At 40.7% G+C, this 23,667-nt stretch overlaps 1 protein-coding gene and 1 long non-coding RNA gene across 3 annotated transcripts in view; both read left to right on the top strand.

Moving 5' to 3' along the window:
* The first annotated feature begins 563 nt into the window (after positions 1-563).
* Positions 564-23,667, top strand: part of LOC103358869 (uncharacterized) — a 24,248-nt gene continuing 1,144 nt past the window's right edge. Inside the window, exons 1-3 of the long non-coding RNA XR_520279.1 lie at positions 564-574; positions 4,207-4,215; positions 10,688-10,694. This is a non-coding gene — a long non-coding RNA (uncharacterized LOC103358869). The remainder of the gene's footprint in view (positions 575-4,206; positions 4,216-10,687; positions 10,695-23,667) is intronic.
* Positions 2,796-23,667, top strand: part of mych (myelocytomatosis oncogene homolog) — a 22,047-nt gene continuing 1,175 nt past the window's right edge. Inside the window, exons 1-3 of one of the 2 annotated variants that reach the window (XM_008284018.1) lie at positions 2,796-2,974; positions 4,558-5,109; positions 6,038-7,276. In XM_008284018.1, the coding sequence (XP_008282240.1) occupies positions 4,569-5,109; positions 6,038-6,612 (1,116 nt within the window). In that variant the 5' untranslated portion in view covers positions 2,796-2,974; positions 4,558-4,568 and the 3' untranslated portion in view covers positions 6,613-7,276. Of the gene's footprint in view, positions 2,975-4,557; positions 5,110-6,037; positions 7,277-7,451; positions 7,465-23,667 lie in introns of those variants that run through there. The other variant, XR_520278.1, reaches the window with a different exon arrangement.

Raw genomic sequence — 23,667 nt, 5'->3', positions numbered from 1 at the left:
AGCTGTGAGGCGACGGTGCTAACCCCTGAGCCACTGTGCAGCACCTGTACAATATCAACAGCACTTGTGTATGTTTCTTCTGATGTCCCTACATTTTTGCACTATCCCCCTTTCTGCTGTAACCCTGCATATTTCCCTGTTCATTAATAAAGGATTATCTTATCGACATGTAAGACAACTCATTACTTTTCCAAAATCCCGACATCTGCGCTCTACATAAATGCAGACATGACACGAAACTGACAGTTGATTTTTCCTTTCTTTCTTGTTCAGAGAAAAGTCCCCTGACTCATCTGCCCAGTGTGTCTGTAAGATGAAGGTGTTTCTGAAAAGTTAAACCAACCACATCATCTGCTAGGAAGTCTGGGAGTTATTCATAGAATCCACAACTTGTGATATGCTCATTACTTAATACTTCTAATACATAAAATCTAAGCTTGTTATTAATTTGTTGATGCATGTGTCAGTTTTAAGTCAACACAAGTTGTTAAAACAAGGCTAATAACAAGAGATCAGCTGATTTCACTCAGACGTGAAATAACAAAGGTTTTATGATGTAAAGCAGGTGTGTTTGGTGGGTGGGATTTGTGTGAAACAATTTGGAAATCCCAGAATTAACTAGTTGGTCAGAAATTTCAAGCAGTGAACAGTTTAAAGCAGTGAGTCAGCTAAGCCAGGAGGTTTAGTATTCAGAGCAGAAACCAGGCCAGTCAGTCAGTCTGCCAGTTGGCCTGTAGGTGGCACATTAACCCACTTATTTGCTTCACTCAGCTCCCTCCTCTTTGTGTCTGGTCTCTGCTATTACAAAATGTTCTGTTCTGCTGCTGCGATCCGCCCTACATCAGCTGCTACACACAGAAACCCCCCATCCTCTACATGTGGAACAGCACACATTTTCATATACAGAGCAGTGTTTTTGTTGTTGTTGTTGCCTCTGTGGCTTTTTGTGCTGCGTCCCTCCCCTGTTTGATGAAGTGTCTCATGCATTTTCACACTTAGCAAAAGGACTTTCCATGTGACTGACCACCAACAATGCTGTCATTATTTTTTAAAAGTGCAGAAGGCATGCAGAGAGGACCTGCATGAATAACAATGACCAAAACAGAGCTGTTGATTTACATGTGTGAGTACACCAAGGGGTGTAAATGAGCTTAATCTATGGGCCTTTTTGATGACTGCAGACCAGACTTCATGCATTTTGATTGGCTTTAATTAGCTTTGATTACAGCTCATTAGAATATATACATATATATATATAGCTATATAATAATAAAGATGTAGTAAATGTATATTGTGTGGATATCAAACAGCTTGACCTCAGGTGAAATATCATATCAGACATGCGCCTATTTAAAGAGCTGGATATTATTGAATGTATATGGTCGCTGTGAGGACTGTGATCTCTTGTTACAAGATTTCTTGGGGCTTGCTGAGAACTCACGTGAACCGGTCCCGACTCGCGCTCTGATTGGCCGACCTGCCCGCACGTGTACCGGCGAATCCTTGTCCGTTATGTAACGTGCACGGGAGCAGCGAAGGGGAGCGAAGGAGGCGGAGGGAGGACTGCGGTATCGGAGCCGGGCTGCCTGGAGTTTCATTCATCCCAGCGTGCAGTCCTTTCACCCATTTACTTAAAAAAAACAAAACAAAGAAAATATGATTAAAAAATAAATATGTTGTATGCATAGTTTATCCATGTGAAGTGTCTTTGAAAAATATTGACAAATAATGAATTTGTGCAATTTGTTAGATTGTATGATGCAAACAGGGTAATATTGTAAAAATGTGTAAATATATGTACTTGTAAAATATGCCCCAAGTGAATGGAAAAGTACATATTTTCGGCAACAAATACACTGATGTGCTTTAAAACGTAACTTACTACCCCGTGCACAAGCTGACAGTGCTGTGCTTTAAAACTGTGTGTGTGACAGTTGGAGATAGCACACTTGGGGTTGTAGTAATAGTAGTAGTGGCAGCAGCAGCAGCAGCATGAGGAGGAGGAGTTGGGGAAGCAGATAGATGGTGAAACACCCCTGCAAGAGTTGGAATCTCAGGACAACGTGGCTCTGAAAGCATCCAGCCTGTCTGTCTGACTGTCTGTCTGTCAGCCTCATATTGTCTGCACTTACAACTGCAAGGGAAGGAAAACATACATGATGTAAAAGCACTAACCCGTGTTACTGAACTCACTACGTTCCCCACTAATGAGAGATTAAAGTTGTTTTTTTTGTTTTGTTTTCCTGCATTGAATCATACGTGAATCACAAGATTGCTAGCTTTTTTTTTTTTTTTTTTGTATTTATACAGCTTGAAATAAACGATTTAAATAGATGTATGTAGTCTGCGCTCCCCCACTGACGCACTGAGGCAGGACAGACAGGCAGACAGACAGACAGACAGACGGGCAGTAAGACACCCGGCTTCTCCACGTGTGTTACTGTCCCAACTTTTACCCGCCACCATTTTCCTGGAATCCCTCCCTGCGTCGTATCACTCCGCGCATCGCGGAGGGAGGGGGGGAGACACCGTAGTCCCCGACTTCGACTATATTCCTGGATCTCGCCGCTGCCTGTGTTTTTTCCGCAAGGACTAAATCGAACCGGCGACCGGCGGCACATAAACAGGCGGTGGGTTCAAACACCAACGTTGGCTTGTTTGGTTTTGACGTTTTGGCGCGAGTTTGGCACCGGCGGAAGGATAACGTCGCGTCGCGGATATATAAACTGAGCGACCCTGACGGCCACACCTACTCTGTCTGATAGTAGCGGAGGAGGAGAAGGAGACGGGAAAAAAAACAGAAAACGGACATACGCACAATGCTGCCCTGTTCTAACTTTAATTTTACACGAAGAAAGTTCTACTGAAACAGACATCTGCAGTTTGTTATCTCGCTCTGGACTTGGTTGGATATTTCGGACATTTCTTCGTTTTTCTTCGTTTTGAATTCCTTCCCCTTTAAGGACGATTAAAGGTATGAATGGGGTGATCTGGGGTTAATGTCCGCTCACTTACATGTGTAGCACCTCGTACAGTTGCTAGACTCAGGCTAAACGCTTTTTGTGTCTGTCTTTTTTTGTATTTGTGGTTCAAATTGTACTTTGAAATGTAAATAAATAAATAAAATGACTGCCGGGTTTCACGTGGAGAGCCGGCGCTGCTCGACCCATGCGGAGTTTAAATGACCCTCCCCGACGGTCAGCCTTTGGAGTCTTGGGAGCTTTTACGTTGATATTTCACACCTGAATTAATTGTTGCATGCTGAATTTTGTTTTAGTGCAGGCGTCACTTTGAGAAACGTAACTAAAGATCATGGCACATGATGTTCTTGTGTAATATAAACAGTTAAACTGAGCGTGATGCATTCACTGACCTGGCGGCAGTAGCAAATCTGAACTAAAAGCTCACGCAGAAATTAGTATTATTTTTTGTTTTTGTTTTTTTTGCACCTACCAGCTGTGCTTGGTTGCAGATAATTTTAATCAAATGCTTCCATGCTTCGTTCGCGTGGTGATGACTGTGGTCAATACCATCATAAACACCACTAATGACTTATTTTACTGTCTTGTCACGGTGCAGACTGGTCTGCATTTAAGTTTTGGCTTAGGTTTCCCAGGCTGTAATGGTAAAGAAAGGGAGCCTTTAACTCCCAGAGTGTGTCTGCAACACACACACTGCTGCTTTGTTCTCCAACACAGCCTGCTATACATGCACATACCATCAGACCTCATAGGAATATTATATTAGAGGCTCTCCCTTCCCTCAGAATAGAGCTGCCTCTCAGTCTCCTCCTACTCCAGTTGTGTTTGTTTAATGATAAATGCATTTTTTGAGGGTGATATTTTAAAGTTTTTGTGGTTGTGAACAGTGATTTATAGCAGCAGAAATAAGCCAGCATGTACTGACTGGTTAATGTCATCATACAGTATCCCCTCAGGCTTTCTGCTGAGCAAAGTAGTTCTTTTTTTTTTCTGAATGAAGTTGTGAAAGTGATTTTCTGTAGGGAAGCTCAAGTGTTTGGTTGTGTGTGTGAAACAGGAGCAGAGGTTAGAAGTGTTGAGTAACAAAAAAAGAAGAAGCAAAAACCATCCATCTTTTTTCTGTGAAGTATTGTTTTCCATGTCAGCAGCAGGCAGATGGGCTTTTTTTTTAAAACAGTGGTTTTTATTAACTTTCAGGGAAAGAAAAATGTGAATTGTGAAAAAGAGGTGTTGAGTTTCTGCTGCTGTCTCTCCCAGCTGTTCCTATGATGTCATGGGCAGGGGGTGTTAATCTTTGGGGTGATTTACGGGCCTCCCCAGGAGCAGCGGGGCGGGGCTACAGTGATGTAAACACAGATAAAAGGTGGCACACTGCTGGTTGGGGGCTCAGTGTGGAGAAACTGGTTTAAACTTTCACTACAGCACGTGCTGCTGCTCTCGGGATTTACTCCTGTTTTACGCTGCGCTGCTTTTAAAACACTACTGGATCAGCTTCTCTGGATTTTAACTTTATAAGCTCCTCTACCTCTCTGATTTTATTTATTTTTTCTGTTGTGATTTTTTATTATTCTCCCAGGTTCTGCAAACATGTTGCAAAGTTTCGCTCAGTCGCAGGACTGGCTTTACACGGAGCCACTGCTGTTTGACGATGAGTTCTGCCAGAGTTTGATGAAGGACCTCCAGTCGCTGCCGACACCCCCTCAGTCTCCCCCCATGAAGACTGGGCTGTGTGGCAGCAAGCCCCTGTCCAAGGAGGACCAGCTGAGCTACGTGTCGGACATTCTGCTGGAGGACCACGACATGCAGCTCAACTGGAACTGCGACTTTTTCCACTCTGATGCTACAGAGAAGGAGGGCGAGCCCAGCCAGCCCTGCTCCCCTCTGGACGAGGGTGGCGAGGACTGCCTGTGGCAGTGCTTATCAGACAAGAGTCTGGAGGAGAAGCTGGTCTCCACCATGCTCGGCTCCAGCCCGCTGCTGTCAGACATCGACACCAGCATCTTTGAGGAGATCGCCGGTTCCACGCTCGACTGCCAGAACCTGGTTGACACTCAGGAGCGAAGCGAGGCCACATCAGACTATGGCTCAACCGGTGGCGAGTTGTCCACCTATTCATCCAGTGACTCTGGTGAGTTTAAAACTCATCCTCATTTTACATTCATAATTTCACTCATAGTTTGAAGTTCAGCCATCAGATGTGGAATTGTTGTGTGTGATCTTTGTTGGGACTTTATTTTACCAAAATGCCGCCTTTTTAAATTCATCTTGTGTTTTAAGCTTTAGTGCTGATAATCAGGTCAAACTTTAGTCTCATTTCTGCGTCGTTATTATGCCACTTATCAGTATAAACAGTCCTTGCCCAGAACAGCTTCACCGGCATCTCATTGATAGTTTGCTGTTAATGTTTAGTGGCACTGAGCCCAAGCTGTTCTTTGCGCTCTGCTTATCTGTAAGCCAGCCGCCCACCTGTAATCTGCAGAAGCCTTTATGACTGGAGGATGTTACTGAGGCGTGGGTGGGGCTTAGCTGTTGACTGACATGAGTAGATGAAAGCTTTTCGGGGAGATAATTGACTGTGTGTGAGTGTGTGACTCATGTTCAGTGGTAACAGTTGTGGCTCCGTCCATTAACTTGTAATGAGTCATTTTACCGACTTGAGCCCTGCAGCGTCCCGGGCTGTAAACCAGAAGTGAAATGACAGACCGGCATTTATTGTCTTTGAGAGGGTTTCTTATTGTTTAAACTTGGTTACTTTTACTTTTTTGAGTTTTTAAATTTGATTGAAGTCAGTTTCAAGCACTGTAACACTTGTTATATTTACTGTTACAAGCAGTAAACTATACATTTATGACTGTTTACAGTAGGAGGACAGATTTTCACTACTGACTGTGTAAGCTGAGCCCATATGGTGTGCTGTGTGCAATGTCTACACAGTTATGTTTTTGGTGTCAGCACTACTCTGAAATGTCGTCAAAGCACATAACTCAAGGATCAGAACACAGGGTTGGACCAAAAAATCTCATCTAACCTGCCTCTTTTTTCTTTTTCTCTGACAGAAGAGGAAATCGACGTGGTGACGGTTGTGCGCCATCCCTCCAGCCCTTCCCCCCTGCCCTCATTGGCTGACCTGGCTGTTCGCCAGCAGAAGCAAGAAGAGCAGCGGGCTCTCCAGCGCCACCACATTGAGATCCAGCTGCAGCACAACTACGCTGCCCCTTGCCCTGCCTCGCCACCACCGTCATCCAACAAACGCTCAAGAGGGAGTGACAGCTCGTTGCGCTTCCACCACTCTTCCCGCAGCTCTTCATCTTCTTCTTCGTCGTCCTCTTCGCGGTACCACCACTCGTCACGAAACTCAACAGAGACCGAGGATGAGGAGGAGCGGCGACGGACTCACAACGTGATGGAGCGGCAGCGCCGCAATGAGCTAAAGAACTGCTTCATGCGCCTGCGCGACCATGTGCCTGAGCTTTCACACAATGACAAGGCATCCAAGGTGGTGATTCTAAAGAAGGCCAGGGACTGCATCTATGGCCTGGAGGGTGAGGGCCACAGACTGCAAGCCAAGAGAGACAAACTTAAAGCCAAACAGGAAGAGCTGAAAGCCAGGCTAGCAGCGCTCCGCAGCTAATGAAGCTTAGGTGTTAAGAGACATTGTGGGAGAGTGAGGGTGGACAGGGGAAAAGACTTTGTACAAAGACAGGGGGATGGGTAGGGATAAAGGATGGCGCATCATGCTGTAAAGAGCACACAAAGTTTGACATTTCAAAGACTTTATGGTAACAATAGGTCCGGACTGTGTATACTCACACACGCACACCGTTTCCCTGGACAAAGAACACAACACACTCATTGCCTCAGAGTTGATCATTCTCATGCCTTGACTGCTGACTGTTGTAGAGCGTAGGTTGCTTTTCAAAGTTAAAGAAAGATGGAGTTTGCAGATTTTTTGTTGTTTTTTGTTTGTTTGTTTTGGCTGAATGCACACTGAAAGACAAGAACGATATTATTTGTTTTTTGGTTCATTACATCTGAGTCTTTACTTTGGGGATGCCAAATGGCATGGGTTTAAATGACACAAAGCCAGAAGTTCCTGTTGGGCCAAGTAACGAGAAGCCACAGTAGCTCAGTGTTCAGTAGTTGAATGAAACTTGAATCTTGATTTCAGGATGTCTTATAGCCATATTAACCAGTGATCCCTCCACTCTGACAGGTGTTTTATGGTGGCTTTGAAGTTATTTGGACAACTGTACATCTGTAAAATTCCAGTTCTAATGCCTTTGTGTTTGATCAGGATGAAGGTTCTTCAGTGTGTGTTCAGCCTGTCTGGCCTCAGGCGGACCCATGGGCCCAACGCCACTCTGTTACCAGGGTAGTATATATTAATGACAATACTGTATAGACCAGGTTTGATACTGTTGACATAGCAATGTTCGGCCTCAGTTCAGTTCACCATCAGTTTACTCCCTCAGTGTTTGAATGTGTGCGTGATTTCTCATGTGTTGATGTCGGTAAGGAATCGTTTTGGGTTCAAAGGTAGCCATATTAAACAGCATTCAGGTTTTGAGGAGAGCGAACTGGACGGTGAACTGTGAGCCGTGCAACCGTAGCAAATCAGCCAAAGTTGGGACAGAAAACCTCTTCACAGCATTTTATTCTTGCATGTTTGAAACAGAGCAGCAATGTCGTGGCATATTATTTAAAGGCTGTGGTTGGAGGAAGCTGCAACAGCAGCAATACTGTGACAGTTAAGTCTGGTTACTCATGGAATACTCTTCCCTATGTGTCAGTAAATAAATATCATTGTGATTCATTAGTCGGTGGCCCTTGTTGTACACTTGCGAAGAGTAATCAGGATCAAATTTTCCCTCAACTAGACATTTTTTTCAGGTGGACCTTGAGTATCTTATTTTTCAGCTACAGATTTGTCCCACTTTGTTCACAGATATGCCGACAAATCTTTTGTACATCAAATTGCTTTTTACAATAACCAGGGCCACTGACTTTGACCAACATTCCCGTTTCAAAAGATGAACAGCTTTCACTGGGATTGTTTTGTGTCCAGGTGAACTCATGTGGACACAAAGCAGCCCCTGAACAGAGCTGTAACACAAAGTCATGTTTTAAGACTGTACAAAGTAACATTTATGGCTGTATGTGTTCACCAGGAGCCTGATTGGTTCAACATCAGGTGTTTTTGTAGAACTTGTACTTGCCACTGTTGTCCATTAATGTGCTGTTTATGTTAATGAAAATAGCAAATGGCAAAACATTGGCGCATGTGTGTCAAATGTCTTAATGCATCGTGTTTTATATTAAGAGTTCTTCCTCCTTGAGTCTGAAAAGACTTGAACAGACCCTGGTTTGTAGGAATGAGAATCGAGGTGTTTGGTATGTTAAGAACCTGTTTTGCCTTGAAATGTATTTTGTTCAGGACTCCTGTTTGATTATGTTGCTGTCTGGTTAAAATGTCGTTATCTTTCAACAACAGCTAGTTTTTCAGGGAAGCTTATAATCCTTTGTTTCTCCTAATCTTTGTTTAATTTTACACTTTGTAGTGGTTCACAGACAGATAACTGCCTTCTGAGGATGCAGTGAGGTTTTAACAAGACAGCAGGGATGATTTCTTTCTTCATTTTTGTTAACTTAGCAAAGCTACCTCCCCCTGGCTACAGTCGGGGCTGTAATGTTTTTTTTTTCCTCTGTCTCTCTCTTTGTGTTTTAAGCGTTGTACAGATTTTTTTAAATGTAAATAATTTTTGTTATTGTATCATAAGTTATTTTAGTCTTTTATTCTTTGTTCATTTGAATTTGTGAAATTTAAAGGAAAGCACTTTTATAATATGTAATTAAAAGTGAAAATGAGAGTTGGAAGTCTGCAGTTTTTCTTCTACACTTACAAAGAACTTGAGTGTACAGTATGAGATGGATTCACTGGAGTACACACAATGGATGACTGTTACAGTTTTCTATAAGGACCGCCCTAGATTTTTATCTTACGACTAACTGTTGTTACTGTAACTCACGGAACTGCGCGTCTATGAGAAACCAAAGTAGTGCACAGTGGTTTATAATAGCTGTGTTTTGCTAGTAGTTGCTAACGTAGCCTGACACGTCAGTCAGTAACATTTGACCTTACCTGGCGTCTGTGACCTGTTTAACATCTTTAACAGCACACCTCTAGATTATTTTGTAGTTACCTGAGTAAATTTATAGGCACCCTCGGCCACTGAAGGCTAGCTTTTTTTCTGATAATAACTTTACTGATAATACCTTTCAAAGACAAAAGCAAAAAAGTTATAATCAGTTATTGTATAAATGACCATAAATAAAAGAAGACATTACAGCGATAACGAGAGATTAAAACATAATGGTAAAACAGTTCTTTCAAAGCCAGTTTTTCACATTTGTAAGACAATTTAGTATTTTACCCCACCGTGTTGTGTTGTCAGAATCAAACGAAAGATAGATGTGGGAATCATCTGCATAAAAACAGATATGGTACTTCTGAAAAATTTGACCTCAAGGTAACATGTAGAGAATAATAAATGGCCACTTGAAGAACTCTATAAGCGACCTGGGAATTACAGTTATTGATGGTCAAACAGAGTGTCATACTAGAGTTAGGTATAAAACCAAAAGCTGTACTTGATGCCTATTCAGGACAGTGAGTTAAAATCAGTAGTATGCCTCAATACTTGTAAACAGACTTGTAAAACCAATTAGGTCCGCTTTAAACTCCTAGAGAGTTTCAACACATTTGTTTTATCCACCAGGCTATATGCACAAGCATCTGCTTCCTGCAAATGGTTAGCTTGGTTACCATTTTTTTGCTGGACCACCAATTTGGTCAATGCGTGATAATAATCTAACTACTACCTTATCAACAGTAAAATAATTTTTAAAAATATCCTGAAAGCTGTGATGAAGATCAGAGGGCTGTACTACGATGCAGGTTTGACATAGTCAGGCTTTCTTTGTGTAAGTCAGCTCAACAAAAACTAAAGCCCCAGTCAGAGATAACAGGTATCATGAAGGTGCTTATCAACTTTCTTTGTCAACTCAGACTTTCTGCTTCAGACTCTGTGCACGTTCACATAAAAGAGGCCGCTTCACGCATCATGTGACTCTTGCGTACAAAATTAAACAATTGTGTGCAGCTGCTTACGTCAACAGGTTGTCATGATGGAGAACAATGAGAAATACAAAACTGTGTGGTGGTAAAAAGAGCTGCGACTGTAAATGATGCGAGACAGGAATGCTGGTAGAAATCTGTTGAATGTGTTCATGTATTTATTTTACTGATCAATGCAGCTGCTTATTTCTCACTGAAAGCTGCACATTAAACCTGTCAAACTGTAAACTTCATATATTCAAACATGATATTGTATTGAAGTGCATTTGACACACTGATGTATACAGTGTGCGATGCTGTAGCTGCACGGCTTCATTCAGTGAACTCAACATGTTTGCAGATAAAATACATTCCGTCAGCTGAGAATCTGTATCACTCAAAGAATCACCAGGACAAGATTTGTTTAAAGGGAGACGCTCTTTCTAGACGATTTAAATTTAAAAAAATGAAAATTATTTGAATCTAGAACTCTGAACATAACCTGCTCCCCGCCAGGATAGCTCCACAGCATAAGTTGCCATGGAGATCTGGCAGGTTAAAAGCCTTTGTGACCCTAAAAACTATGACTTAGGTTTGACGTACCTCAATAACCCTCTTCACTTTCTTCATAGTACAGCCCTCAGGAGTCAAAGGGTGATGACTACGTAACAAATGATATAGTTCAGGGGTGCCCAATCCTGGTCCTCGAGAGCCCCTATCCAGCATGTTTTAGATGTTTCCCTCTTCCAACACATCATCAGCTCATCATCAAGCTCTGCAGAAGCCTGATAACGATCCTGATCATGTGAATCAGGTGTGTTGGAAGAGGAAAACATCTAAAACATGCTGGATAGGGGCTCTCAAGGACCAGGATTGGGAAACCCCTGATACAGTTTATAAACTGTGATGAGGGAAAGTACACAGCGTGACTCACTATCTGATCCTGATTGATCCTATCTCCATGTCAGAGATTATAATGAATTGGCACTTTTGTCTGACATGTATAAATCTGCTCTGCTCTCTCTCTTTGAATATTGTTCGTATGGATTATTTGCTGTTTCATGCTGCGGGTATTTAATAAACTTAGAGGACAGACTCCTACAAACACCTGAAAGCAACAAACTGGACTTTAGCTCCTGCTTTGTCAAAACCTGGATTACATCCGTTATTTGGTCAGTTTTAATAGTCTGAGCTCTTATAATCTGGCTTTTTCACAGTACAGTTTTATGATTCTGGATATTTCAGTTATGAACAGATGTGACATTGTCCTCACAGTACGTTGCTTGCGCGTGCATATCCATGAACGCAACATCATGCAGTTTAGACTTGTGCTATGACCTCGTAACACCACAATTTTTTTTGTAAAAGTGAGCAGACAGCTCATTCAGACATGAAGGCTAACTCATGTCAGATGAACAGCATGGACATGAAAAGCAAGCAATAAAGCAGCAAATAAGATTATTCTCCACAAATGAACGTATAAAAAGAACCAGCGTTGGCCTATCCACTCCAGCCTGTCGAAGCTTCTACGTGAAGGACAATCATTGTAATCGTCTTCCTGTAAATGACACCTGTTTTTACTTACTCACTAATTCCACCTTTTCCTCATCGCATTCAACACTGCTGCAATTATTGAGGCATGTCCTTATTTTACACCATTGGCTTTAGCACAGGGAGGGTGGAAAGCAAGAATTATGAGAGCTACCACAAATAGCGGGCCAACAACAGCATTGCTTAATCACACAGTATTGCCATTAGCCTCTGCAACTGGCCTTGCTCTCATTATATCCAAGCAGCATTCCTTCTCTCTGCTGCTGTTTGTTATACAGCTATATTAACAAGGGCATGGCTATTCAGTCGATCCTGATGATGCTGTAAATGTGATGTGAATTTAGCTGCTTGACAAAAAAAAAAAACTCAAGATAATTGCATTTAGCCTGATAGAACCCTCTGTAAGGTTGGAAGCTGGCTTTGCTCTGACTGCAGCCATGAGAATTCCACAGTCCTTGCTCTGTGCAAAAACTGCTCACCTTCACACACCTGTCACCCTGCCGTATCTTGACGCCCCTCCCAGGTATAGAGATATGCAAACATTTTCTGTGAGGCTGCAGCAGCTCTGTGTTGTGCAACCTGAGCTCGGTCCATGTGTCACAGTGTGCATGTGCAGCAGGTGGACATGTGCCAGACGTGTGTGTGGGTTATAGTGTCTCTGTTATCTTATTCCTACACAGCGTAGGTGTTTCTTGAAAATACGCTCCTGGAAAAGCTTTGCTTAAACAGTTCAACAGCCAAAATGTTGGCGTTCAATTACGTATTTACTCTCTTCTTAACCTATAGTCTTGATAATATATTTTTCTTGTGGGGTGTCATTTACCCTTGTCGCTAAATTGAAAAAGAAAATACTGATTGGTTTTCTGGTATTTGATTGACAGGAATCACGTGCAAGTGGATTAAATATTTCAAATGTTCACAGAAGAAACTCAGACAGGGATTGTTGTTTCATGTGGACAGAGGTTAGAATTATTTTTTTCTAGAGTTTGAGAAAGAATGTCAGTGAAGTGTTGCATTGAGTAAAACAGCAACATAAGGATGCCTGTAGACAGAGTATGTGTGAGCGCACCGCTATGTAGGTCAAGGTGAGTAAGTTGATGTGACTGTCGGGTGTGTCAGATAGCTGCGAACAGATTGGTTTAGACGCCATAAAAAGCCTTTTCATCAGGGAGCGACAGATTAGGCTTGTTGTTTTATGAAGGAGTGCAGGGAGAGGCCTGATAACTCGCTCAAACGCACACACAGTTTTCCTGCTCAGTCAAAAGAATGTGGAGGTGAGAGGGTTGACCCAATTCAGGCATTCCTTTGTGTTTATATTTTTAATTAACAGGCTTTATCTCTTGCTATCTTACCGTGATGTACTTGTGCAACTCAGTCATGTGATTTTAAATGACAGTCGTGTTGTAAACGTTTCAGCTGCTTATCTGAGAAACTGACCAGGAACTGACAAGCAGGCTGACACTGCCAAACCTTAATCCCACATATGACATGCCGCTGCTGTAAACATTTACCAGCGCACCAAATTCACATTAAATAGTCTTGAACAAATGTATGATTTCATTTGACGGCTAAGATCAAGAGAAAAAGAGATGACTGAACTAAGTGACCCTGCACTGATCAGATACAACATTAAAACCATCTGGTTCTTATTGTGTTGATAGCACAGCATGGACGCAGGACTTATGGGGCTGTCCTGTTGTATTTTGACGATGTTGGCACCAGATCCTTTGGGCCCTGTGGGCATCGGGGTGGGGTTTCCGTGTGATGGAGCTTCTTCCAGTGCATCCCAGAAATGCTTGATTGGCCAGTCTGGAAACCAAAGCAATGCCCTGAGCTCTTGGTCGTGTTCCTCAAGCAGTTTCTGAGCAGTTTCTCCAGTGTGGTGGGTGGTATTGTCCTGTTGGTGGAGGCCATCTGAGCTTGTTTTTGCTATGATGGAACAAGCTTTAAATTGGTACTGCCATTTAATGTGACATCCACCTGAATCCCAGGACCCAAGCAGAACGTTGGGTTGTAACAATGTTGTGGCTGATCAGTGTCATTTTTTAAAATCAAGATTTCTGTTTTCAGCAGCAGTCAAGGTGCCTATAAATAAACTGAAGCTTTAAGCGGCTTCATTTTCTGTTTGTTCTGTTACATTTTACTGCCATGAAAACTTTATTATGACATAAGTTAAGCATAGCTTCTGCTCCCCATGAAAGAGGACACTCAAATACTCAATGATGTGGTTTTAGAACAATTTCTGGAGTTAGATTTTGGGTGGAGCAACAGGCCGAGCCCAGCGTGTGTGTGTGTGTGTGTGTGTGTGTGTGTNTGTGTGTGTGTGTGTGTGGGTGTTGTACAGTAGCTGACTGTGTTTGCTTCTTGTGTGGCTCAGTGACCCAAATATTCTGACTCATGCATTCTGATCTGCCACATCACAACCGAGGGAGAGAAAAAGGGAGAGGAGAGATGGAAAAAGAATACGAGACAGGAAAACAGACACAGCCAGAAAGAATGAAAAGATAGAGAGAGAAAATAAAGTCCTAAGGGCTGAAATCTGCCCTTGTTTTGTTTTCCAGAAGGCGGGAAATAATGAGAAAGCTCAAGGAAAGGTTAGAACGCAACTCAATCCAAACCACATTCTGACTACAGACCCTGAGCCATAATATAACACACATGCACATCACAAGTGTGCAACAATGTGCATCTGTGGTGTAATCTGGTCTGTTTGCACTGTCTGTGGCAGCGTTAATTCAGACTGGAGGCAAAAGTGGCCCAAATTGGATTTTTTGCTCATTTTTTCTATTCTGATTGTGGCAAATTCCATATGAGGTCCTACATCAGATTTAGGTCTGACTTTTTGCTTTTTCAGAATAAACTTTTATATCGGAGTCCTTCCTCTGACTTTCATGTCACTCATGTGAAGTCTTATGAAGAAAAGTTGTTAAATGTAATTAAAAGTGACCTTCGACATCCCAAAATTTTGGTTAGAATGTGTTCCAAAAAACCATTCACATCATGATCACCAACACTTGTGGCTCCGACTCCACATCCAGCTCCTCAAAAAGACTAAATAAATTGGTTTTATGTTCTCATGAATTCATCGACTGACAATAAATAAAACTGTAAACATTTCAGTTTACATGTTTATGGTTCTAGCCCTGTGATAGACTGGTGACCTGTCCAGGGTGTCCCCTGTCCTCGCCCTAAGTCAGCTGGGATAGACTCCAGCCCCCCACGACCCTAGTGAGGATTATGCAGTGTATAGAAAATGGATGGATGGATGGATGGATGGATGGATGTTTATGATTCTGAGCAATAAATCCAAGCACTGAGGCTTGTTTTAATCTGCACTAGAACTACTCACCTCTTTAGTCCTAAAAAGTTTGTAACATGGCAACAATCAGGTTGGATTTGCAGCAGTTATGATTACTCTGATTAAAACGTGTTAGACGAAATGTGTTCTTAAATGTCTACAGTGGTATAGTTCAGATGTCTACAACATTTTAAATTTGATTTGGACAAAGAAATGTAGAACAGAATAAGCCAAAATGTGGCTAAAACAGATTAGCATTTTCTGCTATCCTAGTTACTATTTATATGTACGCTAGTGTTACAGTAGGACTCCAAAATATGGGACAGTGTGGCTAATATGCAGCCTTTGAGTGTGGCTTGTCCAGTTAGCACTAGCTACATTTATTCCACTGAATTCAGCAGAATGATAGGAGTAATAAATACAGCTCATGTGTTCAAATTTTATACATAAACATCAGGTACAGTTCATGTTAAACATAGTATGTTACTGAAAGACAAAGATTTTAAAAAATCATGACCGACTGACATTCCTCTAATTTCCCATGGTCCCCCAGGGGTCACCAGCCAAACAGCCCACGTGACCTGCTGAACTTTCATCTCAAGAATAAACAGGAAATTTGCTTTTATGTATAAAGCTGATTTTAATTTTTTTCTCTGACAATGGGGGAAAAAAACAAACAGAAAACTTTTAATTTGCCGTCAATAATTGTGCAGAACTCATATTTCTTTGCACATTCAGTGTGTGGCAGCTGTCCTCAGTCATCATGTGCTCATACAGAGATGTTAAATCCACATTTATCTTGGATGTGACTCAACAGCCGGTAAGTCAGGGGTCTTTAGCGTGTTCTAAGACTGACACAGCTGCCCTACATTCCCCATCATCTGTAACCTATTACCCAGAACCCTTTGCTCTTTTGCCTGGCCAGGAGACTCCCCCGGGGCTACCAACCAGCTATGATGATGTGCTTCCTGTCTGCGCGTCACTAGCTGCGAGAGTCATGCTGAAATAATAAGGCTATTATATCAGAGCTCTGTCACGAGCACAAGACCCTGAGCCAGGCTGGTTGGCACAGAGGTGCTGCAGTGCAACCAGGGGGGATGCCAGGAAAGTGTGAATGTGTGTCTGTTTGCTTATCTGTGTCTACGTGTTTGTGACTGTGTGTGTAGTTAATCTTGTTAAGAAAGACTCATGCAGAGAGAATTTATGTAATTTACAGTCAGCCTGTTGTAAGGTAAAATAAGTCCACATGCAAATTACACCCAGAGCCAAATGCAATAAATGTGTGGTCTTGTTAAAGTTTCAAACACAACCAGCTTTTTAAACAGAAACTGTTACGAAACATCAAGTTGCTAAAGGGACAATGCCACATTTCAGAAAAAAATAACATAATGATGCAGTGGTGGTTTGGTGACTTTACAACAGATAAAAACAAGAAGATCCATCCATTAATCCATTATTTATACACCGCTTAATCCTCACTAGGGATAAAAATGTTAAAAACATATTTTAGAAAATGAGACAAACATTACAAATAAGGTGTGTGAGAACTATTTAGTTTCCCTTTTCCTCACTGCATGATGCAGTTCTTGTTTTAAGATAAGATAAGATAAGATATGCCTTTATTTATCTCACAGTGGAGTAATTCACATCGTTGGTAGCAGCATTCAACAGAGGTACACGTATACGAGACAGGAAAAAATAAAAATAAAAAATGTACATATAAATATAAGAGATAGTGCAAACAAGGAGAGTAGTGTTGCAGAGCAGCTTGAACACAATCCAGACAAACTGTGATTGTGCCTTCATACGTGATCAGCTGCTGAACTGAACGTGTCAGTCATGCCAAGCTGTGCGCAGCAGCTGATGGACTTCTATGTTGTCAAGAGAGAGCTCTTAGAGTAAGTTCCTGTGTCTTTATACTGACATCTGAATATGAACACAGTTTAATAAAACTCTAAGAACTACACACAAATAGCCTGTTTCCTGTATTTCTTGCATGTACTACAATGCTGCCCGATTATTATCATTCCCTCGGTCCAGGATGGAATCATGGCTATATCCGGGATATTCCAATAAGCAGGCTTCAAGATTAGCGTATCGAAGTGTCTGCAACGATAGAGCACTGAGAAAATTGAGCCTGTGTGATGAAAAGCGGGGGTTTATACGTAAAGCCAAAAAGGGAATGTTTTCACACGATCAACAGGACAGTGTCTCTGAAGATCAAGAAATGTTTATTCAAACGGAGCTTTTTGGTTTTGCTTCAGTGACATTTCACCTTTGTCAATATGAAAAGCCACCCCATCAATAAAAGTTGTTTCCTTTAATCAGACGGTATGCAGAGGATGAACTTATCATGATTAACTAGCTGAGCAGTTCAGTTCTGAGTGACGTCATGCTCTGTAACAATGCGATTCTCTCTGATGTGCTCTAAATAACGTCAGACAGTGTGTGAATAACTCAGTGATCAGATCTCAGGTGAGTAGATCATTGACAAACAAACAAACACGCTGCCTTCCGTGGCTGACCGAGGTGATAATCTGCCACGCATGACCGACGCTCGGCCTGTGAGCCGCAACAATCGGCCAACCACGACCTGAAACGGGCAAAGGTTATTCCTGGAATCAATTTCTGTGAATCTAACTGTGACAAAAAACAGGATTATGACATTATTCTATGATAATAAACAAACTGTTTTACTGTAGGTTATATAGGAAGTTATTCAGGGCTTTGATATTTTATGATTATAAACAGGATATTCTATAAAGCGGTATGACACTCAGTAGGCAGCAACCATCTAGCTAAACAAAGCTTCATCATTAGATTGTTCAGCTAACTTGGTTTTGAATGTCAACAAATATAGTTAAAATAAAGTTTTTTTGAACTTGTTAACATGGTGTTTTTTATATGTTGGAAGACAAAAGTTAAAGCTAACTCCATGGCTGAGCATTTCCACATTGAAACAAGTGTACAAATGACAGTCTGAAAAACACAGATTGCGATTTTTCTGGTTCGAACATGTTTGGCTAAATAGCTCCAGCATTGCAACTTGCCATTGTGTAATCAAGTGTAGTATTTGTGCTCGAGCTGCTGTGAGTGAAAACAGACACTGGGACTATGTAGATCCATGCATTTAAGAGGAAGCAGTGGTGTAGTTACTTCCATAGAGCCTATAGAAAAGATGGATGTAGCAACCATGGCAACTTGTCAATGACAAGCCCTAAAACTTTCCTTTGCTTTACCCTCTGTTGGACTGTAAATGAGACAATAATTTACTAAATTGACATCATGCTGTATTGAAGGAGACTTGAAATTAAAGACTGAGACCATAAACCTATCAGGAAAATTCTTACTGTAGGAACAGATCAGGGATCATTCTCTCATAGACTATATATAGACTCTATACAATTTCACATTTGTTTCTCCTCTGCTAGCGATTTCTGTTATTGCATCTGATCAATTTTAAGGTAGGGAAGCATTATTGTCATTGAAAAAAACTTCTAGATATTCAATGATATGAGTTTTAAGGGTTAACTCAACGGCCGAACACAGACTTCAAGCCTAACTACACTATCTGGCAAAAAATAAAAAATGTGTTGATCTATTGCTAGCACAACTAATAATTATGTAACATCTGGAAGTGGAACTGCTGGGAACTTTGATTGAAAGCCTCCTAGAAGAACAGCTTATTTGAGACATGCAGCCCTTTGTGTTAATCTGTTGACAGTTTACGTGTTGGTCTCATTTCTAAAGCATCTGTTCCATTAAAGTCACGACAGCAGTCTTTCAAGGCTTCATCTGCCATTTCTGCGTCATTTTCAACACAGAACAAATTGAAGAGAAGAAGAACGAGAAAGAAATGCACGTCTTGTGCTGCACTTTAAGACCCCTAAAAAACTATATCAATCTGCAACCCTTAGAAGAAATCAGTTTTATAAATTGTGAAGCACTGTGAAAGGCCACATTGTAAGGAGCTGAGGAGATTCTTTTCCTGTCAGGTCTTTTTCCTCTTGTGAGTGTTTCTGATTTCAACCTGCTGCTGTTTGACTGAAAAATGTAGTTTGATGCAAAGCTTCAGGAAAATGATGGTATGCCCTAGTCAGATATGGGATATGGACCATTGCTGCTTCATCAATTTGTTAAAATGTTATTCAGACAAAGGTCAATTTTAAAGCTCCTTCAGACATCAACAGCAGTGATGGAGAGAGCCATAGTACATATGTAATATTTAACATAAATGCAAGGTTAGTCAGTACATCGAGTGATGTATAATATGTAATAATGCACTAATAAACCAAAGCATGGTATACAGGTCAGACTTCCTGCGTGTTGAATGTGATACAGAAAAGCTGCAAGGTTTGACCAAATAAGATTATGACAAGTGTGCTTTTAGACATGAGGCCATTCAGATGCCTTCAGATTAACAAAAAGGGGTGCATCTGAAAGGGTCTCTGTAGCGGCTGATTAACTTTATGAAGGGTGTAAACCTCTGTTTCTGCGGTAAGGTTCTAGTCAGGGTTAGTAGCTCTATGTGTAAACAGGGGTTTCCAGAGTGTCAGAGTGTGTTCATGTGTAAATTCGGTCGAGACGAGGCGGCTACAGGTTTTCACCTGATCGTTAAGGAGCTGTTGACACCTCCTGTTTACTCTCATTTCCCTTAAACCTCATCTTCTGCTTCGCTGACCCCCCAACTTCTCATCAACACATCATTATCATGCTAAAGGAAGCAGCTCATTGTCTGTCTCACACATTGTTATTCTCCCTGTTCTTTTTTTTTTTTTGGTGTTGTTGGATCGGAGCTGTGAGACTCCGCTAAGTCTGCTTCCTAAAACTGAGTAAGAAAGAGAATCAGGTTAAATTACTACAAGCATTCTAAGTTTAAAACCAGACTGTGCATAAATCTGTTCTCATTTTTTATTACACAAGCAAAGCTCTTCTCTTATCATACAATAGACATAAATGTTTGCGGAGACGGTTTCAAAATCTATGTTTCAAAGCGCCTTACAGAAGAGGGCTGAAGGAAAAGTGAATTGCATGAAAGAAAAGGTGGACTTTCTTTATCATATGTAAAAATGTAATCTATAAATTCTTATAGAACTCCATCAACAATTGACAAAAAACACTGTTGGAGACATGCAGAAGAAATTCATAAAGAGTAACAGTGAGACAGGTCTGACGAATAAGAAAGAACTTTTTTTTTTTGGCTCATATTGTTCAGCTAGGCTTTGGTGATTTTTACAAGAAACTGTACCCATTTTTTTTTTAATTTATTTATTTTTTACATTTAACTGCATCATTAGGGCTTCTATTTACCTAATATTTCATTAATCGATTATACTGACTTTTATATCTGAAACATAAAAAAAAACATACAATTAGTTGTCTGTGTCATCTTAAGAATGCTTTAATCAATTATTGATACATTTGTTGTCTCACTTTCTTTTTAAAATGCAGCTTTCCCTTCATTTAGTAGTTGCAGGCTAATATGAAAGTGCTGATTTATATTGTACAGACCTTGCAGGCAGTTGACGGACTGCGTCACTCTTGAAAGGTATACTGATAAAACTGATTAGAAAGAGAGATTAAAAAGATGACATCACAGGGGAATGAAGATAAAAGTAAAATAAAAGTAGATTAAGAAAGATAAAAGAGAGAAGAACGGCAGGTAGTAGTAAAAAAAAAAAAAAAAGGGAAAAGATACCTTGTCCAGGGTAGATACTGCTGCCATGAAAAAACTGTTGTATGGATTTCAAGGCTGATTAGTTTAACTTAAAGAACTGATTGAACTCAAAGAGGACAACATGCATCATTTTTACTGTCCTTGTCGGGTAGCAGTCTTCTTTCTAACATTACTGTCTTCAATATAAAATTAAAACTTTATAGTGAAACATAAACACTGCATGTTCTCTTTCCTACATGCTCATGGAACCAGAGTTACATCCAGTAAATGCTATTTGTCGATTCTGTGCATTCAGAATTAAAGCTGTTGGATCCTACACTACAGTGGAATAAGAAAATCAGAAAGGGCTTATAGTCAGCTGTGAGTTTGGTTTGAGATTTCAGTCTGTGATTGTAGTAGCAGTTAATGTATTTAACAAATGTATTAAACCACCACCCAATGTAAGGTTTTTGCCACAGCTGCCCTAAATGAACAGCATTGGTAATTACCAAAGCCATTTTTAATGTGTCTGTAATGGTTAATAAACCAGTATGTAGAAGCTCTTTAACAGAAACGACATTTTAATATTAAAATATAATTATTCTTGTTATCCATGACTTTTCCAATTTACTGTTCTAGAAATAAACTGAAAAAATAGTAAAGTGCATTATGATTTCTTAATTAAGATGTCAAATTATAGTTATTGCATTCCTTAAAAGAAAAAAAATGTTTTAGTGGTTGAATGTTATGCTTGATTAATTTCTGACTTCTCAGAGAAGTCCAGTGAGTCAGCTCAGATTTGGGTGTAAAAAGTTGAATTCAGTTTGAAATTCCTCATTCCTGTTCAAAATGGTAAAACACTGAGAGCGCACTGAAAATTAAAGAGTTCGCATTAAAGCACTTCATGATGCTGGATGGTCTCTGAGACGGGGAAAAAGACAGAAAGTGTTCTCACAGTGTGGTCAAGTGTGCTTTGGAGTCAGTTGCTGAGGCTGGTATGTTTCAAGGAAGAGGCAGGAAACAAAAGTTAACTGAAGCAGATGTTAGACACCACAAGGTTTTACGTACTGAAAACAGAAGGAAGACCACTGCTGATCTTCAGGCAGAGATGAACGCTTCTAGATCAGAGTCTGAGAAGGTCTCCAGAATGACCATAAGCAGACGACTGATGGAACAAAGCTTAAAGGGAAGTATAGCTGCTAAGAAGATGTTATTGAGGTCTGCAAACATCCAGAAACACCTCAGATTTGCCAAGGAGCACAAACACTGGACTATTGCTGACTGGAAGAAGGTACTCTGGATGAACGAGTCCAAGTTTGAACTCTTCGGCTGCATTGTTGTGTTTATGGCCACAGAAAAGCTGGAGAACGTTTTGATGCCAGATGCGTTGCACCCACAGTGAAACACGGTGGAGATTCCATCATGTTATGGGGTTCCATCTGTGGAAACAGTGTGGACAAATTAGTGAAAATCAATGGTATCATGCACAAGAACATCTGCCACAACATCAAACTGATTGGTCGTGGGTTCATATGCCAACAAGACACTGACTCCAAGCATACCTCAGAGCTGTGCAGGGGCTATTTGACCAAGAAAAAGGAATCTGATGTTCTAGAACTGATGGACAGGCCAAGTCAAAGTCCAGATTTGAGTCCTATTGAACAAATTTGGGATGCAGAACATTCAAAGATTGATCGAACTCATGTTTCATCTAAAGCAAGTCTGTGGGAAAAGCTGGACACTATTTGGAACTCAAAAATAAAAGAGATTGTTGAAAAATACATGAAAACAAAACCAGATCATGGCCAAAGGAGGCTACTCACAATATTACGTTTTTTGGTTATTATGTGTGAAAAAGGAGTATTTAGTTGTTTCAGTTTGTTATTTACCAAATTAATAACAAGAACATTTTTAGTTATTGAAAGATTTTTGAAAGATTTCTAAAATATTTATGATTTCTCGTTTTTGTAACAGCTGGTCTAATACATTTGTTAAGCACTGTCGCTTTCACAGGTTCAGTACAGTCACGCCTGTCGAACTTTAAACGTGTGATTTTTCTTTTTCACATTTTCACACTTGTGTGGTCTTGAACTCCACCCAATGTTGCCTCAAGTGACATCTCTTGACAATAGTTCACACAACTAACATGTACTCCCAAAACCTGCAAACAGACCAGATGTGTAAAATTTCCCTTTTAAAGAATACTTTAGGTTTCATAATTAATAAATATATACTCACACTTTTTTTACTACAAGCACCTGAACTGAAACTTTCAGTCCCTAGTTGATGAGACATGATGTTCTCTGTGATGGGTTGCTGCGCTTGAACGAGTTTCATGTTCCTGTGATTTACATACCAGAGACCAACAATAACCTAAACGAAACACTTTCCTGACTATTAAGATGCTTGAGATGCTTGTAAAGAACATTGTTTGTTCTCATTAAGGGACTCGTCATGGTTATTGTCAGCATGAATATTGGTAGCAGAGAGTTGGAACGTCAAGCACTGACTCACACCTTGTTAGTATCTGTCTGTTGTTTGATAAGAAAAAAAAAAAAAGATCAGACGTCACACATCCTTTTGACATGAACCCGATGATCTAACAAACTATACAAACTCTGGTATTTGAGGTCAGGCTGCTGCTGATTGTGCACTTTGATCAGGCTAAAAATGACTTTTTCTTCACAGCGCTGGGGTTAGTGAGTGCATGTAAATGAGAGGAGCTAGGGGACGTCCCACTCTGTATGTCACGTTGAGTGGGAAAACAAATGCAGAGTCTTGAGAGTCAGGAAAATTCCCCGGTGACATCTGACTTATCTCTAGTGTGGTTTAAGTTAAAAAAAAAAAAATATGTGTGAGAAAAAGCCCTGGTTTCAAGGTAAGATGACGTCTCAGGAACTGGTGTAAAATTTAGTCATGTGGGATTTCTCAACCTCATCATAGGCTGATCTGAGGTCACTTTCACACTTTAAAGTTTAGCTAACTTGTTAGTATTACAATTACTAATAGCATTAGTTACTATTAAGTAAAAACATTCATATTGTTCCTTTTGATAGCTGCTTTACCC

Source organism: Stegastes partitus, unplaced genomic scaffold (genome assembly GCF_000690725.1).
Source record: "Stegastes partitus isolate 25-593 unplaced genomic scaffold, Stegastes_partitus-1.0.2 Scaffold338, whole genome shotgun sequence".
Lineage (NCBI taxonomy): Eukaryota > Metazoa > Chordata > Actinopteri > Pomacentridae > Stegastes > Stegastes partitus.
Note: the sequence above shows the minus strand (reverse complement) of the source record. Positions and strands in the feature narration are given on the sequence as shown.